Source organism: Aspergillus steynii, assembly GCF_002849105.1.
Source record: "Aspergillus steynii IBT 23096 chromosome Unknown P170scaffold_7, whole genome shotgun sequence".
Taxonomy (NCBI): domain Eukaryota; kingdom Fungi; phylum Ascomycota; class Eurotiomycetes; order Eurotiales; family Aspergillaceae; genus Aspergillus; species Aspergillus steynii.
In genome coordinates this window covers 2,280,570-2,307,751 of record NW_020194404.1, presented here as the reverse complement: position 1 = coordinate 2,307,751, position 27,182 = coordinate 2,280,570, and the positions used below count along the sequence as shown (strand labels likewise).

Genomic DNA, 27,182 nt, shown 5'->3' with positions numbered 1-27,182 from the left:
GTACGGAGTCCGGGAGACAAAAAAAATTTTTCTCTCTCCTTTTTTTTTTCTTTTTTTTTTTTTTTGTTTCATTTTGCATGTGCTGCATTATTTCCACCCTCCTTCGGCATTGCCACTGTCTCCGGGATTTTCGCGGGGGAAAAAGATGGTGTGGGCGGGATCCGGAGAATTGGCAAGGAGGGATCAAAACTCAAATTCCGATAGTCGACAATCGATAAGGGGGATTAGGCCACGATAAGGACTGGGAATTTTCAATTGATTTATTTCTTCCCCATACTTTCAGTAGCCCACTCCGTAGTCCTGTCAGAGTCAAATCTATCACATTCATCAGTTTGGGCTACTGGTGCTGTAAGAAATCTTATCCATCCGGCGGTGAGATGCAACGCCCGAATCAGAAATGGCGGTGATACGCGTCGCATCCTCAGGTAAGCCGTGCGTTTCAGCCGTTGGGGGTATGCGACAAGTAATCAATCAACCAGGTTGTGATTGACCCCGGACATATCCCTGCTCGATATTTCTCACCTCAAAGAATCAAAGAACATGTCTATTATTATTCGGACCCCAACCCAACCCGAGGAGACCACCACCCTCGATGGTACTTTCAGTCCAAAGGGCGAGGATTCGGGCAAACCATCACCACAGCCAGGCGTCGATCAGCATGGACAACAATCATCAGCATTAGTATGCCCCTGCGGTTAGTCCCTGTTTTGGGGGTTTCCCCAGACGCGTGTATTTAGTATATGCAGTGCATGCCAACGTTGCGAACAGTTCAGTAGTAGCTGCCGCGTTGATATATTTTCAAACATCACTGGCTCAGGGTACCGGGCAAGAACGGAAGACGATCTGAAAAAAACCCACGGCTCCCCTTAACTCTAAAATTATTTTCTTTCATTTCCGTACGAGGTTTTCTTTTTTCTTTTAATATTATTTTTTCCTTTCTTTTTTTCTTTCCCACAAGGAGTTGGGATTTCGGCTGCGCCACCAAGCCCGAGCGCCCTGAGGGTGGCAACCGAAATAGCAGCAAAGTATCTGCAGGCCTAGCACATTTTCCACGGGGAGAACGGGGACTAACCGCGGTGGACTATCCAATATCGTTGCATCCCCGGATTCACGGCCTGTCAGGGACTAGAGAACCCTAGCCCGTCAAAGAGAAGGATTATCAAGGGATGCGCAACATCCACCGCTGCAAATTAATCCGGGGATGTTCCTTTTCTACCTAGTCTAGTACCAAAGCTTCAGAGTCGTAATTCTGTAACCGCCGAGAATCCAGGCACATTGATATGTAGGGATGGGGGGGGGGTTGTGAATAGACAGACGCCTTCAGCCTTGTTTTCAAAAAGGGGCTCTGGCTGCTGTCTGCCTTTGTGTATTCTTACAATAAGCGGCTGTGCCTGAGATTGGTTGACAAAGCGAGTTCTCTCTGCCACTGGCAAGGAGTTGGCGCTGTCTGAGTACAGCATATGTAGGGCGGGAGTACTCCGTAGATGTGGTGGTTAAAATTAAAAATCAGGTCGCCTCGGACCGACAACAGGAAGAAGACTTTTCTCCCATCTCTACGAGGTACGTACTCCGGAGTATGAACACGAAGTTTCTCCGTACATCGAAGCAGAGCCGTGGCTAAATTTCAGGCATCTCCTATTGCATTCTCGGATTGTCCGTCCCGAATCAGGCAGGCAACCTGCAGTGAGTGGATGGGAGGCATTCAAAGTTTTTCTCGACGACCCTCCTTTTTATTCGCCACGGACCAATCACCAGCCACTGATTGATCCTACCGCAGCCACGGGCCCTATCGGGTTGGTTGCTTCGACAGCCATCGCTACTAGTCCGGATCCGGGTCTAGTGCGGGACAGGGAACTGAAAAAAAAAAAGAAAAGAAAATTTTTTTTCTAATCTGAGGTGCTGTGTTGGAGGGTTGGGCGGCGAAAAAAAAAAGAGAGGCCACAAACTGATAAATATCTTTGCCCGTCCACTTCCCCCCCTCCTTTCTTCTTCCCTCTCCCATCCCATCCCTAATCTCTTCTTCAAAGAGGTCTGGTCCTCTCTTTACTTTTCTTTTTCTTTTTTGTCTTCTGTCTAGACAAAAAATAGATTTTCCTGGGCCACCCTAGAGCGTTTTTCTGCGTTTTTCTTGTAGACGCAGTTTTTCGTGGGCCGCCACCTCTTATCGAGATACCCCCATAGAACGGTTTTTGCTCGTTCTTGCTTTTATCTTCTCTTTTTATCTCCTTTATTCTTTTTTCCGAATTCTTTACGTTCAAAATGCCTGCTGCTGATGTTTCGTCCGTTCCTGCTGTCTCCGGCAAGGAGACTGCTCAGTCCATCGCTGTCCTCGAGGACTTGATCAAGAACCTCAACATCTCTTCCTCTCAGGATGAGGTCAACGCTGCCTCCGGCAACGTTGCTCACCTTCTGAGCGGTCCCATCCCGGAGCAGGCTCTGCCCCTGAAGTATGTGAAAAAGCTCCAACGATAGGCTTTGGTTTGTCGGAACAGATTGCTAACGAAAATTTTTTCTTCCAGGGCCGTCGAGACCTTCAAGAAGCAGCTCGCCAACAAGAAGGATGCCACCTCCCGCGAGCGTGCTCTCGATGCCATCCGCGCCATCGCCTCGCACTCCACCATCGCCTCCGGTGTTGAGCCTCACCTCGTTACCCTGCTCGGCCCCGTCCTCGCCGCCGTTGGTGACAAGGTGATGCCCGTTCAGAACGCCGCCAAGGCTGCCGCCAACGCCATCGTCAAGGGCATCAACGGCAACGCCGTCAAGGCCATCGTTCCCGTCATCCTCGAGTCTCTCGCCAACGCTCAGAAGTGGCAGGAGAAGATGTGCGCTCTCGACTGCATCAACTCTCTCGTCGAGTCCGCTCCCGCTCAGGTCTCCTTCCGTGTTCCCGAGCTTATCCCCGTTGTCTCCGAGGCCATGTGGGACACCAAGTCCGAGATCAAGAAGTACGCCTACTCCACCATGGAGAAGGTCTGCGGCCTGATCGTCAACAAGGATATTGACCGCTTCATTCCCGAGCTCATCAAGTGTATCAGCAAGCCTGAGAACGTCCCCGAGACCGTTCACTTGCTCGGTGCCACTACTTTCGTTTCCGATGTCACTGGCCCTACCCTGGCCATCATGGTTCCCCTGCTGGACCGTGGTCTGGTTGAGCGTGAGACTGCCATCAAGCGTAAGTCCGCTGTCATCGTCGACAACATGTGTAAGCTTGTGGAGGACCCTCAGATCGTCGCTCCCTTCTTGCCCAAGTTGATGCCCCGTCTCGAGAAGAACAACGACACCCTGGCCGATCCTGAGGCTCGTGGCAAGACCCAGCAGGCTCTGGACACTCTGTGCCGTGTCGGTGACGTTAAGGACGGCAAGATCCCTGAGATCTCCACCGCTGGTGACATCTCCACCGTTGCCGGTATCCTGAAGGAGATCCTTGAGGCCAAGCACCAGGGCAAGGTCGCTGGCGCTGACGCTGTCATCAACTACGTCGGTGCTATCGGTGGTCAGCTCGTCGACGAGAAGGAGAACGAGGTCACCAGCTGGACCCAGAACGCCCTCCCTTACATCGCTGCCATCGTTGGCGAGGAGGACGCCAAGGCCGTCGCTGAGGAGCTCCGCAAGAAGGCTTGCCCCGACGCCGCCGCTGAGAACGACGTTCCTTCCGACGAGGAGGAGGGTGAGGATCTTTGCAACTGCACCTTCTCTCTGGCCTACGGTGCCAAGATCCTGCTTAACCAGACTCACCTGCGTCTGAAGCGTGGTCAGCGTTACGGTCTGCTCGGTCCCAACGGTACCGGTAAGACCACCCTCATGCGTGCCATCAACAACGAGCAGCTGGAGGGTTTCCCCAAGAAGGACGAGGTCAAGACCGTCTACGTCGAGCACGACCTGGACGCTGCCGACACTGAGCAGACCGTCATTGGCTGGACCATCAAGAAGCTTAAGGAGGTCGGTCTCAACCCTGATCAGGCCAATGTCGAGGCCAAGCTCGAGGAGTTCGGTTTCCTCCGTGAGCAGTTCGAGGGCCCTATCACCTCTCTGTCTGGTGGTTGGAAGATGAAGTTGGCTCTTGCCCGTGCCGTGTTCGAGGAGCCCGACATTCTGCTTCTGGACGAGCCCACCAACCACTTGGATGTGAAGAACGTCGCCTGGTTGGAGAACTACCTCTGCACCTCCCCTTGCACTTCCATCATGGTGTCCCACGACAGCAAGTTCTTGGACAACGTCATCCAGCACGTCGTCCACTACGAGCGCTTCAAGCTCAAGCGTTACCGTGGTTCCCTGAGCGAGTTCGTCAAGCGCGTTCCCTCCGCTCGTTCCTACTACGAGCTCGGTGCTTCCGACATGGAGTTCAAGTTCCCCGAGCCCGGTTTCCTTGAGGGTGTCAAGACCAAGGCCAAGGCCATCATTCGTGTCTCGAACATGACCTTCCAGTACCCCAACACCCCCCGCCCTCAGCTTACGGACATCAGCTTCCAGATCTCCCTGGGCTCCCGTATTGCCGTCATCGGTCCCAACGGTGCTGGTAAATCCACCCTGGTCAACGTCCTGACCGGTGAATTGATCCCCACCACTGGTGATGTCTACCAGCACGAGAACATCCGTATCGCCTACATCAAGCAGCACGCTTTCGCTCACATCGATAACCACCTCGACAGCACTCCCTCCGAGTACATCCAGTGGCGTTTCCAGACCGGTGAGGACCGTGAGACCATGGACCGTGCCAACAAGATCGTCACCGACGAGGATGAGAAGGCCATGGACAAGATCTACAAGATCGAGGGTACTCCCCGTCGTGTCATCGGTATCCACTCCCGTCGTAAGTTCAAGAACACCTACGAGTACGAGTGTTCGTTCTTGCTCGGTGACAACATCGGCATGAAGAGCGAGAAGTGGACTCCCATGATGACCAGCGACAACGCCTGGATTCCCCGTACCGAGATTATCGCCTCTCACGCCAAGATGGTTGCCGAGGTTGATCAGAAGGAGGCTCTTGCCAGCGGTCAGTTCCGTCCTCTGGTCCGTAAGGAGATTGAGGCCCACTGCGAGCAGTTCGGTCTCGACGCCGAGCTGGTCTCTCACTCCCGTATGCGCGGTCTCTCCGGTGGTCAGCGTGTCAAGGTCGTGCTCGCCGCCTGCTCGTGGCAGCGTCCTCACGTGATCGTCCTTGACGAACCTACCAACTACCTTGACCGTGACTCCCTTGGTGCTCTGTCCAAGGCTCTCAAGTCCTTCGAGGGTGGTGTCGTCATCATTACCCACTCCCGTGAGTTCACTGAGAACCTCACCGAGGAAGTGTGGGCTGTCGTCGACGGAAAGATGACCCCCTCTGGTCACAACTGGGTTCAGGGACAAGGCTCCGGCCCTCGTCTCGCCGCTAAGGACGAAGATACTGAAATAGTGGATGCGATGGGAAATAAATCGGTGGTCGAGAAAAAGAAGAAGCTTACAGGATCTGAGTTGCGAAAGAAGAAGAAGGAGAGAGCTGCTCGCCGCAAGCGTGGAGAGGAGGTGTTCTCGGATGAGGACGACTTTTAGGTGTTTTCGCAGTCAAAAGTTGCTTTTTGAGGTTCCAGTTATGTAATGTTGCTTATAGAAGTTATGAAAGTATGAATTCATTTAAGTATCATTTTTAAATCTACAGTTTCCTGCTGTTCCAACGTAGATTTTCATGAATGTGCTCGGATCTTGATATCTCGGCATATGAAGCCGTATCCCGGAAGCGGTAGCAGATGGCAGTACCTGCCGTCGGGTTCGAATGCCAAGCCACATGCAGCCAGCAACACTCTTCCCAGCATCACCCATCATGTTATCATTTGTTGTTAGGACGGGTTGAATTTGAGTGCGGAGAAAACTTCTGGAAAATTGATTCAAGTGGATGGAAAATAATTCGACTTCTTGATTAGTCGGTAAACTATCTTCTTCATCCTCGAGCAAGGAATATTGCCAGGCTGCAAAGCAACGCCCAGAGCCTCTGTCTATCAAGGCGTTACTATGATCAGGCCTGGAAACCAAGCAAACAACATCATTCGAACCGGGGCAAAAGCAGTGGACGGTCACCTGACTTGTTCCAAGATCAGCTTTCCTAACCTCAATTCCTTTTCTTCCTTTGAACTTACCATCATCCAGTCCCCTCATTAAGATGGCTAATATCTACCTTCTACGGTTCTATCAGACCCCTCCACTTCGAATGGCTAATGTTTATTCTAAAAACAGCTCTTTTGGCCCTCATGGCGTCCGCCCTTGGGCTATTCCTTCTACCCGTCAGCTTTTATGGGAGGAATATACCGAAAAATGTCAGTTCATTTGATCTTTATCTGCAATTTGCCTTTCTGGTGTCTCATAGTTTCTAGGTATATCCAAGGCATGTTTGAGCAAACGTCCGCCCCTAGGAATGGGACCTACGCCTATGAACAATTTAGTTCTTGGATGAAGAAGGGTTATCGGTAGAATATCCCTGGACCGGATCCAGAAATATAGGTTCTTGAGAGGCTTGGTGTTATGGAGTTAGGATATTCTCTACTACATGATCGGATGAGTTTGGACTCTTGGACTGACCGAGTCAACCACACGACGCCTCTACCTTCTCCCTTCCTCGAAGCCGCGCACCTCAGACTGCGCTTCTCTATCACGAGAAGTCAGACACACTCGGCTTTCAGACCGGATGCGCTTTGATCGGGGCCCTATACCCTCCCCTTCATGTTGTTGGGCTTGAATGCACTGATTAGCAAGTGGTTGTGGTCTACCCGTGGTGACTACGCGTCAACGAAAAGAGCGCTGGGCGTGGATCCTCCTCCATTCTCGCAATCGAGTCAAGCGGCTATTTTGCTCTCTTTCTTCGCACAATGCTGACTGTTGCATTCTTTCGCCCTAGACCACATTTACTTATACTGTAGAGAAGGGTCCACGACAAACTTCTGTTAACAGGGATCGAAGAGAAGGTAAGTTGTTTTTAGAGTACTCTGACACCGCTCCATGCTAAGTCACTATCTAAATACAGATGGAACCTGCAAGCTGGCAATCGTCAGTGCTCTACCCATGCTCTTCACGCCCTTTTTGTTGTAAATCTTGCTCTCAAAACAGGTACTGCTCTTCCTCTTCTATCTATCCAGATATAACAACCAAATTTTATTTCTTCAGACGGATGGCTTTATAGTAACCTACAGATCTTAGAATTGTCCTACGATTTCTTTGATGCTCGCCTTGGTTTTATTGTTATTTCTACTAAATAACACTGGATACTGTATGAAGGCATGAGTATGTAGATTTTAATCACATTATTTGTTTATGCAATGAGTGCACCGAGTCACGGTTTTTCACAAATAGATAGATGACCATCCGCTCTTCTCATAATATTCTTAATCTCCTTTACATAGCGCAAAAAGAATTCTGCTTCACGTTCCAAGATGGAGACGTGTCAGCGAGCTCTACCCTGATGTTGGCAATATACAAGGGACTCAAAATCTTTGCACTTAGGGCACATGATGGTTCAGGTGACACTGCTGACCACAAATTTCTTGAGATCGGATTTGTGCTCGACTGCCATGCAATCACCTTTAGTACAAGCGATGCGCTGACCAGCCTTGCGGTCCTGCTGTAGTTGTCTTCGTACGCTCAGAATGCCATTCAACTTAGGATTGCGCATCTTGCCATTCCTGATAAAGTACTCAAAGCAAAGATCGCACAGAACTTTACGGCATTGTGTGCTGAAATGATGATGTTTTGCATGTAACTTCAGTTGGCTCTTCCTTCTGTGACAATTCTCGCACTCTGCATCCCCACCATCCATTAGGGCTGTTAAATCTGAGGTCGCGATGAGATTCTGAATTTCCTTATCAGTATGCATTCTTGCGTTGTTTTCAACAAAAGCATGACACGTCTCACATAGAAGACATCCGGGGACGGTCGGATGGATGCGAAATGTCCGCTCATAGTGGTTTTTGCCTCGAGCAGTGATTTATGAAGCAGCAACTGCGACTCGCTGCGATGGCAACAGGCGCATTCTGCATCTGTCCCAGCTGCTTCTCAGACTGCGGCACGCATTGCGACTTTAGCCAGAAATTCTGCACCGGGAAGCTCCTTATGCGCCTGAAATTCATGCACACTCTGCACACATATCCACCCAAAGAATCGCCGGGATTTAGGTTCATCCGACGGAAGCGCTTAGCACCATCTGGAGTCAAATAAAGGGGATATGTCATGGTGTTGCATGGGGGATTTTCACACTCTGACACTGTCTTGATCTTTGAATTCACAAATCCCTGACGCAAGGGCCATGCTGCGTTCAGGCCACGCAATGATATGGCTGGAAGGTCCAGCTTCCCTCTGACATCTGCCACCAATTTATAGGAAGCTTCAGTCGCCTATTTTGATACATCTCGTAAAAGGCAGTGGGCAGAATGAATGAATGGATGACCAAACCAATGGTCGAAATGAATGAAATGAATGAGGTGAGATCTCTCAGAAACTATTTAGCCAAGAGGACCATGGCTTATATAGCCATGGTCACATGGCATCCGTAGCGAAACGAGCCATGAAACAAGCGGAACCTACCGCCAACATGGTGGGAGGTTCCAACAATGCAGGATATTGGTATATCCCGAGCAGGAGCATGAAGACTCCCTCCAGAAGCAGTTGGTAGCCTTGATGGATTGGCTCGTCGAAAGCGGCAAGCACTCGGAAATTATTTTGAACTCCCTCCTGACATATCTGCCTGTAATGGAAGCTTCTTTTGGGGATTTGTGCAACTTGTCGACTGATCTTTCAATTCCCGCCAACAACATGAAACGATGAGCTCCGATGATAATCGCTTGATCAAGAGCAAATAGACTATCATCATCAGTCTGGTCCCCCGTGACTCCGAATAGGTTAGATTCCTCAGCCTAAGTCTTTAACTCCAGCAAACAGTTGTGCAAAATCTGCACGAACCGACGCTGGGTGACGATCGCTTGTATGGGGGTAATTGATATCGCATTAGCGACATCCAAATTGTCAGATTCGGCAACGTCATCGGGACCAGGAATATATTCGTCGTCCACAATGTCGTTGGATGGGGATCCAACAGTTTCGTCTTCTCTAGTGAAGCCTCCATTGCTGTAAGCCAATACTATTGGCAATCCTCATCCTGGAGACCCGCTGGTGTATTTTCAGTCTTCTGGCATTTTCCTTCATTGGTGGGAGGTACGACAGGACTATCGTCTCTGTTTGACTCCTCGAGGTCGTCATCCGAATCCAGAATGACCCTCTTTCTTCTTGAAAAAGCTGGATGGGTCGAAATGATATCCTCTTCTTTGTACGCGAGACCATCTTCCAAGACTAAAGTAAGTCTCTGGTTTTCTCGAGAAGCCGGAACGAGACGGCGATTTCTATCACCGCCAATTTTCCTGCCAAATGAAGCTCCACTTGGGATGACAGGAGCTTCCTCCGAACGCTTAGCGCGTTGAAAGAAGTCCCGAATGTCTCTTGATGGTCGAGACGGGCCCATGTCGATGAACGTGGTAGTATTTTTCAGATTTCAAATCCTGGGCTAACACTGACGCTGCTAGCGGGGGAGGGAAGGGTTCTCGGTCTCGAACTTCTTCTGACAGACCAGACCGAGGGGGAGGGGGGCTGCAACATGTGCTCGCCCTGACGCGGGTTCTTGGGTGTTTGGTAAGTGCAAGGAGCAAATCTGGTGCTACTCGAAGTCATCGTCAGCGGTGAACTGTGGAGGATTTGCAACCCCAAGAGACGTGATGGACAACTTTACATCAATTTCGAACCATCCAACCTACCCTCGCATTCTATCGCCTCCACGGCTGTCCGACTGGACAACTGTCACTGCGTGACAATCGCTCTCAAGAGAGAATATTTGCCAGGACTGTGATGAGAAAGGTGTTGTGTTTGCGCAACTCCCGATTCTTTCAGGGCTGTTGCTACCTGCATGCTGCATCATAAACGGTACCCCCCAGGGGGCTCCTTCCTCTTTGTCGGCTCATCCTGTGTGGCAGCGGACAGCAGCAAGTGATCGAGTTTAGAAGCGACTGTGAGGTATAGGAAATAGGAGAATATGAAATGAAATGAATTGAGATGAGAGAGGAGAGAAGGATACCAAGACATTGGGTGAATAGAAGACCACTTTCCCTTCACCTTGTCGTGTCTAATTTTGAAAAGAGTGGGTGGAAAAATGATTCACTACTTCTACTGGATTCACTACTTGAGTGGTCGCAGTTTCGGATGCTATCATGATATTCAACTTGAAACGACGCTAACATAAAATCCATAGCAATAGATATACCAATATCAGGCAGCCTGTATCCCGTCGACCTCTCGCCTCCATAGCTTCAATGGCATAGGGCCCGAACTGAGATTCGTTGTCTCTCGCCGAACGGGCTCCCAATCAGGAGATGGAAGCGCAAACTCGTAACGATGAATCAAGGACGCAAGTAGAACCGTTTGCTCAAGATAGCTGATATTTCGACCAATACAGCCCCTTGCTCCAGCACTGAAAGCCACGAAATAGGGCTGAAGGTCCTTGCCTGCTTCGCCCAGCCACCGCTCTGGGCGATAGACATTCGGCTCCGGGAATATGGTTTCGTCACGGTGCACCACATACGCAGAAATGCTCACGGATGTATTGCCTGGAATAAATTCCCCTAGAATGTTTGCGCCTTCGGGAGGCGTGCGGCGAGGCAGGTTGAAGGACACAGGAGGGAACATCCGCATGCTCTCATCGATGCAGGCGCGAAGATACGGGAGATGTTTGACTTTGTCGTATGGCGCAATGACTTCATCCTCGTCCAGGACATTATCGAGCTCTTCCTGCAGCTTCCGTAGACAACGTGGGTTGCGGATGAGGGAAAACATCACGTTGTTCAATGCAATTCCCGTGGTATCCGAACCCGCGTTCATCATGATGCTCACCTCGGCCACAATCTCCCCCCATTCGAGATTATATGGGGCCCCGGCTTTGTCGGCCATGAGAGCGGTAAAAAAGTCGTCTAACTTCTCGCCGGATTCATAGCGCTTCCAGCGTGTGGTCGCTCGGTTGTACACGATCCCATCCCAGTCTTTGTTCAGCTTCCATTTCTGGCGGTAGGTCGATGACACTAATGAGCTGACCCTGCATAGCGTCTGATACCAGTCATAGGACCAGACCAGGTTGGAAGTGGCCCAGGCCGTGGCATACAGGCACTCTCGAAAGTTGACTTCCTTGACGGCTCCATCCTGGCTCTCTGAGGCGACGAGATCACTGCCCTGATCAAGGAAGCGCAGGTCCTCGCTTAAGCCGATGTTGGCGATAGCGGCAATTGTAAAGAGGTTCGACCACATGCGATAGTCGACAGTGAGATCCTTCTCATCTGGAATACTACCTTTTGGGAGCGGTGCAGTACATCGAGCATCAAAGGCCTTGATGAGGCGGCGCGACATATCGGCCACTTTATACTCCCAGTTTTCCAAGTTCTTAATCGCATACGCGCTGGCGAGAACTTTGCGTTTCCGAGCATGCTCGCTCTTATCCACCACGTCTGCGAGATGAAAATGGGAGCCAGACAGCTCGGAGTAAAAGACATCCTTGGTGCATTTCGTGCCGTGACCGTAGATGTCTTTGATGGCGGCAGGATCGGAGTAGGAGAGCTTGTTTGGCCCTATGCGGATGACAGGGTGGTTTTTATGGGCCTCAAGTAGTGAACGGGATCGGAAGCCTTTGTGTGATTCATATATGAGAGTGAGGTCTGATATGCCTGACCAGAACCTGAAATTGGGGTATTTGCGGAATCCTTTAGGGTCCCGGATATAGTTGATGACCGGGAGAACGAAGTAATAGAGGAAGAGAAAGAGGGATACGACTGCGAGGATCGTGCTGTACATTCTGGAGAGAATGTTTCAGAAGTCTTTTGCTGTTTTGCCACGATTCTGATCATGATGCTCGTGGTCCTTATATGCCTGGCGTAGATGTACATACATGTATGTACTTCGTATGCAAACAGCGCAAACCCACTGCTTGGAGTAGGCGTGGGGAAGGTCGGCGAGATTCTGCCAGATGCGGTTAGACTCGCCGATAATACGCAGAAAAGGAAGAGATCGACGGCTGCAAGAACAGTGGGGAATCGCGCTGCGAAACCGAGCAACTGCCAACTCTCCATGCCGAATTTCATCACCTCAAGCAATGAGATGCGGAATTGGACGAATCAAATCATGCTTTATTACTGGGAACCACAACCAGTGGTTGAAGCCAGTGGTCGAGATGGCCCACATAATCCAATTACCAGCGCAACTGACCTCCACATGAGGTGCATACTGTCCAGCCCACGTACTGATTATCTTTCCTACGGAGTAGATACAAATTACCAATGGGATCAAGAGCGGAAGCTTCCCCACTCGATCCAGGGCAATCTATGCTATTGTGCAGAATGTTAGCGAGGGTGCTGGCCAGCTGATCCACCAAATCTTGGTGGCTTATATTGCGGCTGCATCCCACTGAAATTTGGAAATTGTGTCCGAATACAATCAAAATGGCTACAGTTGCTCATACCGCGTCTGTTCAACCGCAGCAGCCAGCGAGTCTACCAGAGAGCCTGGGCCAGAATGGAGGCCGCGTCGATCGGTCTCAGCTTGGCTTGCTGAGACCCACGCCTTGTGATTTGCCCGTCGAAGAGATGCGTCGCAGACTGGAAGAAGATGGATACCTGTTCGTAAAGGGAGTCATTCCCCGCGAAGACGTGCTGGATGCCCGCGAGAAGTAAGTTCCTCCGCACAGACCTAACCTAACCTGCGACACGAGACCATATTGGGGCTAATGAAACGACCGTGCAGTTACTTTCAAGCATACGCCGACACGTCGTTATTGGCCCCTGGTAGCTCCCCGCGCGACGGGATCTTCAACGCTTCCTCTGACCCTGACCTGCACAAGGGTATTGGTGGCCAAGGATTGCCGGCTGACCCCGTGGAGGAGAAGATCCTTATCGATGCCCATTCGGATTCCAAATACCGAGCCTTCGTCGAGCACCCAGCCCTCACCAAGTTCATTCGGGATCTGATGGGCTGGAAAGAGCATGTCATACTGGATCGCACGATGCTGCGACACAATGTCCCTTTTGGCAAGGGAACTGGCATCCACTACGACAAGTTGTTTCTGCGAGGTGGTTCTGGATTCTTCCTCACGGCGTGGGTTCCGATTGGTTCGTATTCGCTTCTGTGTTCCTGTCGACCGGATATTGACCAACATAGGTGATATATCGATCAATGGCGGAGGTCTCTGCTATCTGGCAAACTCCGTCCCTCTTGGCGAGGAAGTTGAAAATGATTTCACCCGACGAGCTGCGGACATGACGCAAGAAGAGCGAATCTCGGCATATAATGTCAATATGCTGGGCGGAGGCATGATCTCACCGTCGCCACAGGACTTTGCTGCAGCTCACTCAGAATTCGGGTCCCATCAATGGTTGGCCACAAACTACGAGGCGGGAGATGCGGTCTTCCATAATCCATACAGCATCCACGCCAGTGGACGTAACGAGGACGCTGAAGGGAGGATTCGCCTGAGTACGGACTTGAGGTTCTACGAGAAAGGTGGCGAGGGGATTGACCAGAGATGGTTTAACATTTGGCACCCAAACGATGGGTTGTAGTTTCTTCTTCTTCTCGATAATAAGAATAATGATAATAAATAAAAAAAACAAAAAGAAAGAAAAGATACTCCGTGAAGGGAGCAAGAATGCAGGCCCACATCGGGCAGGCTTACCGCATCGGCAGTCAACGCCCCACCATTTCCTTTCCTTTCCTCTTCCACGTCCCTTCGAGTGTCCATTCAGATTCGGCGCTCATCCTGTGGCCGCCATCCTGTGAATGCGCGCTCGGCGAGAACCCTGGTAGGTCTCTTCTTCGGTCCTAGAGTCTGGACTGACCGCTCTAGCCAAAACTGTCGTAGTAGGTCTTTATCCCTTACCTGCATTCAAGGCTGCTCAAATTCATCTGCCGCTAGAACACCATGTAAAATGTAAGTCTCTATGCAGTACAAAGTATCGCAGTATTCATGCTGATCTCTTTCAGGTGACGATGGCCGTCCGAAATGTGGGCGATGCCAGAGATCCGGACGAGATTGTCTACGAGCTGCGCCGCGCCTGCACTTTCTCCACAGCACGAGCCAGCAGCCATCGACGCCTCGTGAAACTCGAAGTTTGTGGGAGCTTTCATTGTAGAGGATTACATACTTACGGGCTTGAAAGATACCACGATACAGTATGTCGATGAGACGCCTGAGCTGACTGCTCGGTACGCACAAGATGCGTCTCCACGCCGGCCAGCAGACACTGCACCACCGTCCGCTGAAACAGTTGCTGTTGCGAGTCCCAGGAATCCTAGAATACCCCCCTGGAATACAGCACCGCCAGGCGTACCAAGCCCGACGAGTCTTAGAACCACGTCCTCATCTCATTTGAACTCGCCTGGTGCACAATCCGGAGCGGTCCAGACTCCAAGGCCGTTAATATTTGAGAGACAGTCTGCGCAACCGCAACTCAGTCTAGAAGAAGCATGTCTCCTGCGTTACTTCGTTGAAAATTTGGCTAAATGGGTTGGTTGTCAAAGTATGGGCTTATGATCCATGGCTAATCGTATAGTTCGATCTCTGTGACCCCGAACGACATTTCGCCGTCGTAGTTCCACAACGCGCACGAGTCTGCCCCCCTCTTCTAGACGCTCTGCTGTCTGCGTCGGCGAGACATTTCAGCACTCTTTCTGAGACTCGGCAAATTGAAATCACCCTCAAATATGGCTTAGAACGTGGCCTAGTGATCGGTGAAGAGTCCACTCTGAGCTATCACAGCAGGTGTATTGCACACTTGAGATCCGTGAGCGACGAGCCAGATGCAATCATGGACGAGAATCTCTTAGCAGCTGTGGTCGCTTTGAGATTCTATGAAGAACTTGACAGTAAGAAAGCTCACGGGATTCCAGCTCACCGACTAACTTCGTAGGCCCGTTTATCGATCTCCCCAATGACACCGCCGTCCGAGGACTCCAGGTATTTCTGGAGGCCCAGGCATCCTCGGCCCTTGCATCACCGGGGCTGCGTCAAGCCGTATTCTGGATAGGCTTCCGGCAGGAGTTTCACATGGCGTTTTCTCAGCAACGCCCTTTTCGACTTCCTCTGGATGCATATGAAAATTATCGACCGGGGGAGAAGGCCCCGGACTATGTCTGGGTCAACCACCTCCTAGTGATCTGCGCCCAAATTGTCCAGTACTGTTTCAATGACCAGTACCAACGGAGTTATACGGGGTACGATGAGCTCGTGGAACGTCGAAACCAATGGCTTCGCAGCTGTCCCTCCTCGTTCTCCCCCGTGTACTTCGAACCGCCAGACCACAGCCGAGGCGAACTGTTCCCCAAGATGTGGTATCTGGATGATTGCCACATCGTGGCGATTCAAAGCGTTGGGCTCACGAATATCCTTCTGGCTGCGTACAATCCACACACGGCTCGCATCGGCCTCGCGCATCGGATAGCTATGTCCCATATCGATTCCACCATTCGATCCACGGTGCGTGAAATCTGCGGCATTGCCCTGTCGAATCGCCAGTCGCCGACAGCTCTTCTGACTGCATCTTCTGCTATCATGATGTGTGGGGAGCGTTTTACAGACCACGTAGAACAACAGGCTTTGATGCGCATTCTGATCGACATGAATCAGGACTACAATTACTGGCCGACGGCAGCGATGCAGGAACGACTTCGAGAGGCATGGGAATGGGATGCAACTGAAGATGCGCATCAATGAAAATTCATAGAAACAAATATGGATATTATCATGTAACACAACCAGATTGGGATCGTCCGTATAGTTCGAGACCCGTGAATTATGACGCTATTCGGCTCCATACATATTGACATCTGACCTGTCACAAATTGTCCAAAGACACCAAACAAATCAACACGCGCTAAAATAATAATAAGAGTAATATAAGGGCTTTCATGGTAAACAGAACCCGACGAGTCAATTGACCGCGACTTGACAATGGAGCGTCAATTGCTGTAGAGGGCGAAGCCACTGAGCACCGGTAACATCGATAGTGACTCCGACGACGATCTAAATGCAATCAAACAATCAACTTGATCAAAAACAGCATTAATTTATTTTCTAGGCCAATCATAAAATTAGAAGGACTCATTGTTTGATCTGATGATAGTGCATCCGCTCGACGCGTCGTGGGAAAACAATCCGTCATCAAACACCACATCCCCTATTCTCCCACGCTTTGTCTACACCCTCGACCAAAGTGGTTTTGTTAGTACGTTCCACAACCACCACCATAAAAACCAACTTTCGAAAATCACTCAACCCACTCAACTTATCCTCAACACAAACCCCAATCAATCCCATAAATCCAAAAACCCACAAAAAAGATGCCTCCCAAAAGAAAAATCCACCGAAGCAGAAGCTTCTCCCCAACCACCTCTCCCCGAAATCGACAGCGACGATGAGCGCCTCAACGAAATCACCTGGAACGCAGACCAGGTGCGCACACGTATCCGCAACTTCATCGACTCAGGGGAGATGAAGATCGGGGAGTTCCAAGACGCCATCAACGTGTCGTCGCGCTCGTATCTCGACTTCACGCGCCAATCCGGTCGCGATAAGGGCATCCACTCCGCCACCTACGACAACGCCCACCGCTTCTTCAAGAAGCGCGAACTCCAGGGCCTGAAGCCCCCGCGCAAGAAGCGCGCCACAGCGTCCTCGTCTGCTGGTGCCGGCGCGACAGCCGGAAAGCCCGACCCCGCGCGATTCGACGTCTCCGGGGTCAAGCTGCCCGGGGACGAGGACGGGACTGTGCCCGTGTATGACACGTGCGATTCGCTGCGCAAGAAGATCGCGGCGCATTTGCAGGAGCCGGGGGTGACGCAGGCGCAGTTCCTGCGAGATGCGGCGGCGGCGGCGTTCCCGGGGCAGGAGAAGAAGTTGTCGTCGAAGACGCTGGGGGATTTTAGGCAGAAGCATGGGGCGAATGCCGGGGCGACGTCGGCGATCTTCTACGCGGGTTATGTGTTCTTCGAGAAGCTGAGGGTGAGGGATGGGAAGGCGAAGTCGAAGTTTCGCGAGGAGATGGAGAAGGTGTGGGGTGGAGAGGGCATGAGTCGGGATTTTGGGTCGAATGCGAAGTTCTTGTGTCTGGGCGATGAAAGACCGTTTGTGGATCGGTTTGGGCAGGTGGACGTGAGGTGAGATTGAGTAGTGTATAGTTCATGGTTTGGTTGAGTTATTTAAGTATCTATGTACAGGTTTGGTTATAATACAGAGTTCTCGTGAGATTGATATAGTACAGCTAGGATGTCCTCCTGATCCGAACCGACATTCCCAGTTCCTGGACTGTGTCCGAGGAAGATAGAGCAGATGTGCTGCTCACAGGCCAAGCGCAATGTAAGCCAGGTGTTCATGCTGAGATGGCATGCGGGTACTGGCCTTCCAGTGGATATAGTTGATGACTCTTGGAGCAATCGCAGAATGCAAAGCCATGCTGTTCCACATGAGAACAGCGACATCGGTTGAGCGATCACTTTTTAATCAGCTTGCCACCCTTATCAACGCCTTCGAAGACTTCATCTGTCCCCTCTTTCGCTGTGTATGCAAGCTTGGGGACATTCCAGATAGTATCCCACGTAAAGGTATGCTTCTGGGTATTCGGATCGTACGTCATGCGCGGGACGAGACACGAGATGCGCTTCCATTGCTTCTCCATGAAGCGCCGCGTAATGACATGCGGCCGTCCGTCAACGTGTTTTCTGTGCGTTTCGCCTTTCTGCGGACCCTCCGTCAAGAAATCAGTGCTGAGGGCCGTTTTGACCTCGGAAACGACCCCGATGGCTTTCCTCTTCTTCGGTGGTGTCCAAGGTATACTCCCCGAGATTAAACCTTCCAGGATCTGGAGCTCCGAGTCCGGCAGCGGAGGCAGTAAGTCGGACATCCTATTATAGTACCACCTCTTCCGGATATTTCGACGACGGTTCTCGGAGAGCGGCCACCCCCAGCTGTTCGTCTCGGGGATGACGGGAGCATGCTGCTTGAGCCCACTGAGGGTCAATTGGGCGGCCACGCCGGCATTTTGTTGCGCTTTCAGCAAGTTGACCATAACCCGCGGAGGTTCCCATCCATCAGAGAAAATTTCCGGCCTGGTGAGAACCTCTTCGACGGACATGTGGTCGGTAGGAAATCCGGGGTGGACCAGTTTATCGATCAATTCCTGTCTCTTCTTGCCCTTTCGGCCGTAGGCCTGTCGCAGGACTTTCTCGAGGGGTCGCGAATATCCCTCATTTGCCCGGTGTAGCAGCGACAGTCCCTGCACTGCCTTTTTTCGCAGCTGGTTTTGTCGATAGATGTTGTGTCGCTTGTCTCGAGGATCCTCGCAGAGGTGTCGGAACCGCTGCATGATGAAATCATGATGGTAAGCTCGGGCGAGGGGGTCAGGGAGGTAGGAACATTCTCGTAGAAGGGCACGGCAGAGGTGAGCCCATTGCGGGGGTAGCGAACGGGGAGGCATGGCGGTTTTCTCTCTCTCTCGGACTGTCGGTCTTTTTCGACTGCGAAATCGAAGCCGCATCGGCCCAAAAGGGAAATGCGCAACCGGCGGTCACGCGAAAACGGCGCTAAACCCAAAACGCGCCGACGAGACCCCGCGACTTTTGGTCGCCTTCGTCTTTCTCTCTTTCTTTCTCGTGCATGTTCTCTTTGTCTGCCTTGCATCCTGTCGTCTGAGGTTATTAACCCCATCCATTCATCCACCTGATTGATCCCCACCGGGGTTGGCCACATTGACTTTGCCTCGGCTTGGTCGGCGCCCAATTTCGCGATTGGAGCGCCTAGCCACGCGCCCTCGCCTCGCGCGACTCTTCCGGCCGATCCTAGCATAAGGTGCATTTTCCCCACATGCTTTGTCTGCCTCCCTGGCTCTCCCTGTCTTGGATGATTTTGTTAAGGCCGTGCTATTTGGTGGCTAGGATCGTCCATCAGCTATACTGACGCCATTCTGCAGTTCGACGAGCAAAGTCCCTGAGCTGGGGTCCTCTGGTGTCATGTCGTCCAACCATAACCATAACCACAACCCTCCACAGCACGGTCTACCGGTACCGTCCTTCTCCCAAAGCAGTGTCGCATCCTCAAATGGCATGGCATTTTCGCAGTCGCAACTAGGTTCTTTCAATGCCTCCCAGTCCGTCGCCTCCACCCCTCGGGCCACACCTCCTCCCAAGGGGTCGTCGCAACAGCCCCCGGCCTCATTCAACTATTCGAAGAATCCGCCCCATGGCTCCCGGCCAGGATTTGGCGGATACGAAGAAGTTACCAATTACGGCGCATTGATCCAATATCATGATGAATTCAAACCTCAAATCTACAGGGTATTACCTTTGTCCTTTGATATCTGGGATTTTGCTGATCGTTCACCCTGACTGTAGGCCGTCTACTCGAATGTTGCCGTTTACGAAATGGAAGTCAATGGAGTTGCTGTGATGAAACGTCGCTCTGATTCTTGGCTGAATGCCACCCAGATCCTCAAAGTCGCCGGAGTCAACAAAGCCAGACGAACAAAAACCCTCGAGAAGGAGATTGCGGCTGGCGAGCATGAGAAGGTTCAAGGGGGTTATGGCAAATACCAAGGGACGTGGGTCAACTACCAAAGGGGTGTGGAACTTTGTCGAGAATACCACGTCGAAGAGATGCTCCGACCGCTCCTCGAGTACGACATGGGTTCGAATGGTGCCACCGGCGCCGCTCAAGATACGCTCGACACGCCAACCAAAGAACAAGCGATGGCTGCCCAGCGAAAGCGGCTCTACAGCGGCATGGACAATCGTGGCGTTTCCCAGCCGCAGCAGGGAACCTTTTTCCAGAACATTTCGCGGACTGCAGCGACGGCGGTGAATGCGATGAGTAAAGCTCGCTTTGACTCTCCCGCCGCACGGGGTGTGGACGGAAGGCGATCAAGCCTCGCCCGGAAACCGTCGAACCAGATGGGAAGCCAGGAATCGCAGATGCCCTTTGGCAGTCAACAGAGCATGTACAGTGTGGCGTCCGATAGTGGGTTTGCTAGCAACATCCCGAACACCAACGGGCGATATCCTGCCAATGACACGGCGACCTTTGAGCACGACGATTCTGTGGAGCCTCCTCGCAAACGCATTCGGTCCTCTTCTAACCTTGCGCACTCTTTCGGACTTAACCACTATGACCCTTCGATGTCGATGAATGAACCCACACCTACCGAGCCGAACGACTCTTTTTACCAGGACATGGACGGACCGACCGCGGTGCCGGATGGTAACAACCGGGGTACTGAGCCTCTCTTGCCGGCTACGACCCCGGAGAGGTTCCAGAAGATGAAGCTCATCATGACTCTGTTCTTGGACAAACGGACAAAGGATTTCTCCACCCACCCTGCCCTCCTGCAGCTGACAGGTGAGGATCTTGAAATACCTCTAGACGAATATCGCAACAATGCTTTGCACTGGGCAGCCATGCTGGCGCGCATGCCCCTTGTTCACGCTCTGGTCGAGAAAGGCGTCAGCATCTTCCGGCTGAATGGAGCCGGTGAAACTGCTTTGCAAAAGTCGGTCGGCACACGAAACAACCTTGACTACCGGAGCTTTCCCCGACTTTTACAGGTGTTGGCTCCGACCATCGACATGGTGGATTACAGTGGGCGAACGATTCTACACCACATCGCGGTCATGGCAGCCACCGGGGGTGGAGGCCATGTCTCCGCCAAACACTATCTTGAGGCATTGTTAGAATTCATCGTGCGTCACGGCGGTGCTTCGGCCAGTCAGCAAACTCCCAACGGGTCTTTGGAGAATGGGACGGGTGTATTGCAAGGCGAGGTGTTGACTTTGGGCCGGTTCATTTCGGAAATCGTCAACCTTCGGGATGACCAGGGAGACACGGCGTTGAATCTTGCCGGACGCGCGCGCTCTGTGCTTGTACCACAACTTTTAGAGGTCGGCGCGGATCCCCATATACCAAATCACACGGGTCTACGACCTGCAGACTACGGAGTGGGGGTGGATATGGTGGATTCGCAAGCCATGCAGGCTGGCAAGAACGACACGTTCATCGATCAACTCGCGAAGACCAAGAAAGAAATCCTAGATGGTAAGTAATCCTTTACTCTGAAAGATATGTATACTAACTTTCCTAGCAACCATGGCTCAAATCAGCTCAATGGTACAGGAGACGCTAGGCAATATCGATAAAGAGCTGGCCTCGTCATTGAACAAGAAGCAGGAAAAGTTCGAGCACTGGCATTCTAAAATCCGTGAGACGGCCAAGGCTCGACAGATCGACCAGAAACAATTTGACGAGCTCAAAGTCAAGTCGTCAGACCGCGTGGAACTTGGCAGGCGATTTAAGAACTTGGAACGGTCATCTGAAGATCTTCTGGCGATCCTCAAAAATACCCATGGGGAATCATTCGAGCCCTTGAAACACGCCACCATCGGCGATGCCGACAAAGACTCGGGCGTTGACATCGCCGAATTCGAGTCGATGTTCCCTGACAACTTCGACCCTGCTTCAGGATTTTCCGACAAACAGACATCCTATCTACAGTCACTGTTATCCCCCGAGGTGCTTCAACAACGAATAAATTGCTACCAGGACTTCAACGAAGATATTCTCAACGAGGTGGACCTGCTCAAGTCCAAGAATGTGGTGCTAGGCCAGAACTATCGACGGATGGTCATGGCCTGCACTGCCTGGAGCGCCGAGCAGGTGGACGAAGCTGCCGAAGGGCTCACGCAATGCGTCCGAGAGCTGAATGAGCACCCCGTCCCCGAAGACGAGGCTATAGAAATCCTCATGAAAGACCGCGGCCAGGATTGGTAGTGGCCACCGACTCCCCGACACTATACATACAGCCGCTCTCATTGATATCGAGAGATCTAACGACATAGCAATGTTTATTTCAGGTGTTATTTTGAATCCAGTACAAAGCCAGTGTTCATACAACGGGGTTGCGGTGTTTATTTGGTCTTCACATGTTTTAGGCATCCATGTCTGTATTGCAGATACCCTCAGGGCACATATTGGATTGATAATTGAATTTACGAGATCTCCAGTCTATCGTAGCCTCCTCTCTATTTCCCCGTCACCCGAGCATGTTCCCTCAGAATCTCATTCAGCCCTTCCCTCTGCACGCACTCGTCAAAATGAAAGCTATGCGCCAACGCCTCCAGCTCCGCCTCATCCATCCCGCGAAACAGTTCCGCAAACTCATCCACAAACGACGCTGCCAGAAACGTCTGAAACACCGCCCGCAGCATATGCCGCTCTGTATTCCACGACGTCGGATACGTCTCCTTCGCCGAGGGACTGACCTGATCGATCCACTGCACGAGAGGCTTCAGGGCCGCCTCCGGCTCCGCCGACGGCCTCCGCCCCCAGTTATCCAACCACAGCCGGTTCTTCTTCTCCAGGAACGGCTGGATCGTCTGGTTCCATTTGCTGGACGGGCTGGTGTGGATCATCCCCTGCAGTCCGATGTCCTTGTACAGCCAGATCGACCAGTGGATGTTGTACTTGTCGTAGATGCGTAGCTGCTCACCGAGCAGGTTGTAGCGCTCCTGGTTGATCGCTTCGGCATCGATGTCGGAGTACGAGGCGTAGACGGGCCCGAACTCCCCGTTCCAGACTGCTGTGCCGTTGCGGTTCATGAACTCTGCTTTGCGGAGGTATTGCCGCTCCACTTGCTCTTTTTGCTCCGGTGTGCCTTTGTATCGTTGGCCTGTTGGGAAGCCCATTGACTGTCCTTTGGTTAGTTCATACCCCTACCACTCTAACATAACATAGCTCGCCCCGTAGCAGACAAGTCCAGTCCAAGGAAAAGGGGAAAGGGAGCAGGGGGACAAACCGAATAATCATGCATCGCATACACACAATTCGGCAACACCCGATCAAAACCCCTCCACTCCATCGCGAATGTATTCCCATCCAGCCACAGGATATGCTCGGGGTCAATCGCACGGATAGCCTTCTCGACGCGCTCGTAGAACGCCGGCAGCCGCACGTGCTGCGGATCACACGGCTCGTTCAGCGGGTTATACCCGGCCACCCAGGGGTTGCTGCGGTAGCGGCGCGCAATCTGCTCCCACAGCCATACCGTCCGGTCCTGGTGGTCCTTGTAGTCCCAGAAGGCGGCGTAGCTGGTCGGGTTGTCCGAGTGCCAGTCGCCGTTTTGGCCGCCGGGGGCGGTGTGCATGTCGAGGATTGTGTAGATTTTGTGTTGAGCGCACTGGCATTCATTTAGTCTCAGTGATAGCCTTAGGCTAGGGAATGGGATGGAGGTGGGAAGGGAGGGGAAGTACAAGCTCAACCACACGATCTAGATGCTTAAACCCGGACTCCTTCAGCACGCGCGGATTCATATCATCTTCGAAGTGGCGGTAGTTGAACGGGATGCGCAGACAATTGAGCCCCAGGGCAGCGTAGAACTTGGCGTCCGCGTCGGTGAAGAAATACTCGAGCCATTTGTCGAAGAAGAACTCGTATTTCTGGTCGCCGAGGACGCGGCGCATGGCGGCTCGGTGCTGCGACTCATGGCCGGGGTAGCCGGTGATGAAGTTCTCCATGCTAGTCGTTAGGGTTAGTTGGTTGATTCTGCCCTAGCCCTATCCTACCTATCTTCGAGTCTGGGTGGAAGACATACTTGGTCCAGCCGCCAATGGCAGCCCCTCGAAGTAGGACTTCGGTGCCATTGTTATCGACAACTTTGTTGCCGGTGACTTTGAGGATTCCAGTGCTCATGGTGGACTGGGTTGGCTGGTAACTGGATTGGTGAATTGCGGTGACTCAGGATCAGGACGATTAATTCCCGACAGGACTGGATTCCCCAGCTGTAACCCCGCAGGGCCCTCGGTCTTCTTATGCACCGAATCTACGGCAAAATACATTCTCTGAAACCTCTGGGACACGTCCATGACGCAGAAGAGGTGGGGTAAGGCTGGACAGCACTCGCGGTGATGGCGATGCCCAGCACGGATAAACCCATTTAGCCTGATTGATGCGATTCAGCCAGTAGAGCCAAGACTTGGGGGTTCATGGGGTGGGGGTTATTCACTATGGGCGATTTGGGATTTGGAGGGTGGTTATTAGCTGTAGAGATGTGAATCTGTAGGATGAATATGTAGGGTGAATCTTAGGGCTTCACAGTCTGGTTGGAGGGGCTTTTCTATACGGCTGATCACCCCAAGGTCTTTCTTCTTCTCCATCATCTTCTTGGGACTTGTTCTGAGTCTATCTCATACTGGGATTGCTGAAGCCTCTGGCATCAAGTATTGAGGTGTCAATGCATGCTGATACATACATATTATGTACAGCTATACACAGGAAGTCATGAGCCACCTGGTCACCTGACCACACAATCAAAATTAGTAATAAAATTCAATCATTAATTTCAACCACCACAACCATCTTCTCTTTGAAATGCCTACACACAAAAAAACTGCTCGTTCTGAGCATTCCATTAATATAATCAAATTATTATTTCGCTTAAAAGAGCACGGGTTTTCTGCAGCTAAAATCAGTGATTTTAGTAGTATCCCGAAATCTACAGTTACCCGCATTTTTCGAACCCGGAAAAATAAGAACGGAGTCATTCTTGAGCCAAAAAAGCGGGAAAAAAGACCAGGTAAGCTTAATTAGCGTGCAGAAAGAGCTTTGATTCGTTATATTCGGCAGAATCCTTTTAAAACCTTAGCTGCTTTATCTACTTCTTCAAAATCGGGTTATCGTCTTCATCCTAATACAACCCGTCGATATCTCAAGAAACACGAGCTGTACGCCTTTCGCCCTCGCCGGAAGCCATTTCTTACAGAAAAACACAAAAAGTTGAGACTTCAGTGGGCCAAAGAACACCTAAAATGGTTGTTAGAGGATTGGATATGTACGATCTTTTCAAATGAGGCAAATTTTGAGCTAGGAATTAATACTTCACCACCCTGGGTTAGGCGTAAAAGGGGTGAGGCCTTTAAATCACGCTATTTAAAGCCTATCTTCAAATCTGGACGATCAACAGTGGGTGTTTGGGGTGCTATTTCATATAATTTGAAGCCAAAACTCGTGATTCTACCCCAGAGACAACGTACGAACTTAACGTTCTACCAAAATACAATAATAAATGATTTAGCGTATCCCTATTATGAAGCAATAGCTGAACTTCAAGGGGATGCTATCTGGCAAAATAATAGAGCCAGATATCATACAGCAAAGCTTGTTCAAAACTACTAAAAAGCTATAAAGATGCAGCGTATGATTTGGCCCGCTTATTCACCTGATCTTAACCCGATCGAGAATCTCTGGTATATCGTCAAATTAAGAATTACTAAGCGACGTCACCGAATTCATTCAATCAATAAATTACACAAGATTATCGAGGAGGAATAGAATTCAATTAATCAACAAGAAATTCGCCATTTATTCGAGTCAATGCACCGCAGATGCTTTGAATGTATAAAGGCTCGTGGAGGACATACAAAATACTAGGCAACTTATAGCTTAGATACCTACGATTCATATGCAGTCAAAATCAATAAAAAAACTGCTATTTTGGTAGAGATATGGTTGATTTAATAAAGGCTATTTTTCATTTTCATCAATTTTTAGTGGGGTGGCTCATGACTTCCTGTAGATAGCTGTACATCGAAGCTTCTTCTTATTCGTTGCCCATCATACAGGGCACTCAACAGCAGAATCGGGGTCGATTTCCCCTTGAAATCGCCTCTCCCGACGGTTCAATTTGTCATGAAAACTCCGATATGCTTTTTCCATTGCGAACCATAGACAGGTATCGTGCTCCAGTTCCTCTAATTTCTAGTCTCTACTAACGAAAACCCAGAGATTGCAATACTACAAGTGCTAAAGAAGCCCGCCAATAAAAAGGCTGAAACTAAAGCAGTTCCATGAGATTATAGTACGTCTGTTATTCTCTTTCTTTCTCAATTTTTCGTTTTTGCTTATTTCTTTTTTGCGACCAAGAATCTTCCTACTTACCCCTACTCCCAACAGCCTCACCACCGCTCCGACCCCCCGAATGCCCAACATGGGCCACCACCGAGGTGAGATAGATCCATAAGGTCTATTTCACATAGATTGAAGATCTGTACTAATGAGAGAAGCCAAGAGAGCGCCCCCCTGCCGCCCCCGAGAAGGTAAGTCGAGTGGTTCTCTCATAGGATTCTGTGGCAGTTGCTGAGAAAAGACTTCATAAAGCCTGCCGCCGCCACCCCCTCTACCGGCCAGGTAAGTCGAGAGGTTTTCTCATAGGATTCTATGCCGATTGCTAAGAAATGTACTTCATGGAGTCCGCTGTGATTCTAGAAAGCTGCGATCGACTAGAAAGGTGGCTGGCGGCCCCTTCTCCACGGCCAGTCAAGGTTCTATCAGAAAGCTTTGTCTTGATTACTGAGAAAAGACTTCGTGGAAGTCCTCCGCCCCTGCCAACAAAAAGGCAAGAACGGCTATGATATTTACATAGCCCCCGCAGATTGGCCACGATACTGTCAGCCAGGACACCATTATGAGGTTGTCCTGCCTTTGGTATATCCGCCGACTCATGCAGGCAAAGCCTTTTCTCTTTCCATTAACCGAGATCTCCCTAGATGTCGTCAAGTTTGACACCCACGACCTCGTGCAGGGGTGGAAGCTGCTGGCGTTTATATGGAAGCAGGTGAACGGCAAAAAAAGTCCCTATTAATGTGCCGCACAAAACCCAGGCCGTCGCGCCGACAGCCCATAAATCACAGCGATAGAGAGGCACTCGCGGAAGAAGTCATGATACCTGAAAAACCCACGCCTACTAACCCAAAGCCTGCTCCTCCCATCATGAATCCGACGGACGCTCAGCTGTGCAGACAAATTGAACTACCGGTTCGATTTTCTTTAATTTAACCTGCAACCTCAATACTGTTAAAACAAGGTGTCAAAAATTGAACAAAGACAAAGCTAGCGAAAGAAAAAGAAAAGGGGGGGGTTCATAATAATGAATCAAAAAAATGCGATGAAAATCTAGCCGCTATAGCAAAGCAGCACAAAACTCTAAATGCTGCGTTTCGAGATATTACTGACCATCTGAGAATATCAGAAGTACCTCCAGGCTGTGTGTTTTGTTTTTTTTTTTTTTTTTTTTTTTACTGTTTCCTTTTCTTTTCTGTTGATGAAAAAATGT

The 27,182-nt window shown here is 50.9% G+C and overlaps 10 protein-coding genes across 10 annotated transcripts; 6 read left to right on the top strand and 4 right to left on the bottom strand.

Moving 5' to 3' along the window:
- Positions 1–2,078: 2,078 nt before the first annotated feature.
- P170DRAFT_414923 (putative translation elongation factor eEF-3) lies at positions 2,079–5,529 on the top strand (the record flags this gene model as incomplete). Its single annotated transcript, XM_024847039.1, has 2 exons — positions 2,079–2,447; positions 2,520–5,529. Exons 1-2 carry the CDS (start codon positions 2,260–2,262, stop codon positions 5,527–5,529), a joined length of 3,198 nt encoding a protein of 1,065 aa, XP_024701379.1. The 5' UTR covers positions 2,079–2,259.
- A 1,901-nt stretch (positions 5,530–7,430) lies between these two features.
- P170DRAFT_500936 (uncharacterized protein) lies at positions 7,431–7,923 on the bottom strand (the record flags this gene model as incomplete). The annotated part of the gene is made up of 2 exons (XM_024854155.1): positions 7,431–7,813; positions 7,876–7,923. 2 exons carry the CDS (start codon positions 7,921–7,923, stop codon positions 7,481–7,483), a joined length of 381 nt encoding a protein of 126 aa, XP_024701378.1. The 3' UTR covers positions 7,431–7,480.
- A 2,349-nt stretch (positions 7,924–10,272) lies between these two features.
- On the bottom strand, positions 10,273–11,841 carry P170DRAFT_364641 (cytochrome P450; the record flags this gene model as incomplete). Its single annotated transcript, XM_024844652.1, has 1 exon — positions 10,273–11,841. One exon carries the CDS (start codon positions 11,839–11,841, stop codon positions 10,273–10,275), a length of 1,569 nt encoding a protein of 522 aa, XP_024701377.1.
- Positions 11,842–12,485: 644 nt separating this feature from the next.
- On the top strand, positions 12,486–13,601 carry P170DRAFT_449619 (phytanoyl-CoA dioxygenase family protein; the record flags this gene model as incomplete). The annotated part of the gene is made up of 3 exons (XM_024851053.1): positions 12,486–12,712; positions 12,787–13,151; positions 13,201–13,601. The coding sequence occupies 3 exons, from the start codon at positions 12,486–12,488 to the stop codon at positions 13,599–13,601; spliced, it is 993 nt and encodes a 330-aa protein (XP_024701376.1).
- Positions 13,602–13,780: 179 nt separating this feature from the next.
- Positions 13,781–15,847, top strand: P170DRAFT_259629 (uncharacterized protein). Its single transcript, XM_024843069.1, has 7 exons — positions 13,781–13,841; positions 13,886–13,899; positions 13,955–13,969; positions 14,023–14,148; positions 14,199–14,545; positions 14,592–14,904; positions 14,949–15,847. Exons 1-7 carry the CDS (start codon positions 13,819–13,821, stop codon positions 15,749–15,751), a joined length of 1,641 nt encoding a protein of 546 aa, XP_024701375.1. The 5' UTR covers positions 13,781–13,818; the 3' UTR covers positions 15,752–15,847.
- A 306-nt stretch (positions 15,848–16,153) lies between these two features.
- On the top strand, positions 16,154–17,217 carry P170DRAFT_458240 (uncharacterized protein; the record flags this gene model as incomplete). Its single annotated transcript, XM_024851778.1, has 2 exons — positions 16,154–16,262; positions 16,392–17,217. The coding sequence occupies 2 exons, from the start codon at positions 16,154–16,156 to the stop codon at positions 17,195–17,197; spliced, it is 915 nt and encodes a 304-aa protein (XP_024701374.1). The 3' UTR covers positions 17,198–17,217.
- P170DRAFT_439762 (uncharacterized protein) lies at positions 17,218–18,707 on the bottom strand. Its single transcript, XM_024849915.1, has one exon. The coding sequence runs from the start codon at positions 18,507–18,509 to the stop codon at positions 17,526–17,528; it is 984 nt and encodes a 327-aa protein (XP_024701373.1). The 5' UTR covers positions 18,510–18,707; the 3' UTR covers positions 17,218–17,525.
- P170DRAFT_439760 (putative APSES transcription factor (MbpA)) lies at positions 18,708–22,051 on the top strand. Its single transcript, XM_024849914.1, has 4 exons — positions 18,708–18,880; positions 19,002–19,365; positions 19,423–21,115; positions 21,162–22,051. The coding sequence occupies exons 2-4, from the start codon at positions 19,042–19,044 to the stop codon at positions 21,845–21,847; spliced, it is 2,703 nt and encodes a 900-aa protein (XP_024701372.1). The 5' UTR covers positions 18,708–18,880; positions 19,002–19,041; the 3' UTR covers positions 21,848–22,051.
- A 47-nt stretch (positions 22,052–22,098) lies between these two features.
- On the bottom strand, positions 22,099–24,241 carry P170DRAFT_500918 (glycoside hydrolase family 5 protein; the record flags this gene model as incomplete). Its single annotated transcript, XM_024854154.1, has 4 exons — positions 23,667–24,241; positions 23,326–23,590; positions 22,872–23,252; positions 22,099–22,764 (listed from the first exon to the last, which is right to left on the bottom strand). Exons 1-4 carry the CDS (start codon positions 23,762–23,764, stop codon positions 22,099–22,101), a joined length of 1,410 nt encoding a protein of 469 aa, XP_024701371.1. The 5' UTR covers positions 23,765–24,241.
- Positions 24,242–24,445: 204 nt separating this feature from the next.
- P170DRAFT_390536 (uncharacterized protein) lies at positions 24,446–25,060 on the top strand (the record flags this gene model as incomplete). The annotated part of the gene is made up of 1 exon (XM_024845906.1): positions 24,446–25,060. A coding segment is annotated over one exon (216 nt), but the record flags the coding sequence as incomplete, so codon positions are not given.
- Positions 25,061–27,182: the final 2,122 nt, after the last annotated feature.

What these genes read in the sequence shown, in the direction of transcription:
- P170DRAFT_259629 (XM_024843069.1), top strand. Translation starts at nt 13,819, where the DNA reads ATGCGCGCTCGGCGAGAACCCTG. An exon ending in TTGAAAATTTGGCTAAATGG is followed by an intron (nt 14,546 to 14,591) that starts GTTGGTTGTCAA and finishes CTAATCGTATAG; the next exon opens with TTCGATCTCTGTGACCCCGA. An exon ending in ATTCTATGAAGAACTTGACA is followed by an intron (nt 14,905 to 14,948) that starts GTAAGAAAGCTC and finishes CTAACTTCGTAG; the next exon opens with GCCCGTTTATCGATCTCCCC.
- P170DRAFT_439762 (XM_024849915.1), bottom strand. Translation starts at nt 18,509, where the DNA reads ATGCCTCCCCGTTCGCTACCCCCGCAATGGGCTCACCTCTGCCGTGCC.
- P170DRAFT_439760 (XM_024849914.1), top strand. Translation starts at nt 19,042, where the DNA reads ATGTCGTCCAACCATAACCATAACCACAACCCTCCACAGCACGGTCTA. An exon ending in TCAAACCTCAAATCTACAGG is followed by an intron (nt 19,366 to 19,422) that starts GTATTACCTTTG and finishes CCCTGACTGTAG; the next exon opens with GCCGTCTACTCGAATGTTGC. An exon ending in CAAGAAAGAAATCCTAGATG is followed by an intron (nt 21,116 to 21,161) that starts GTAAGTAATCCT and finishes TAACTTTCCTAG; the next exon opens with CAACCATGGCTCAAATCAGC.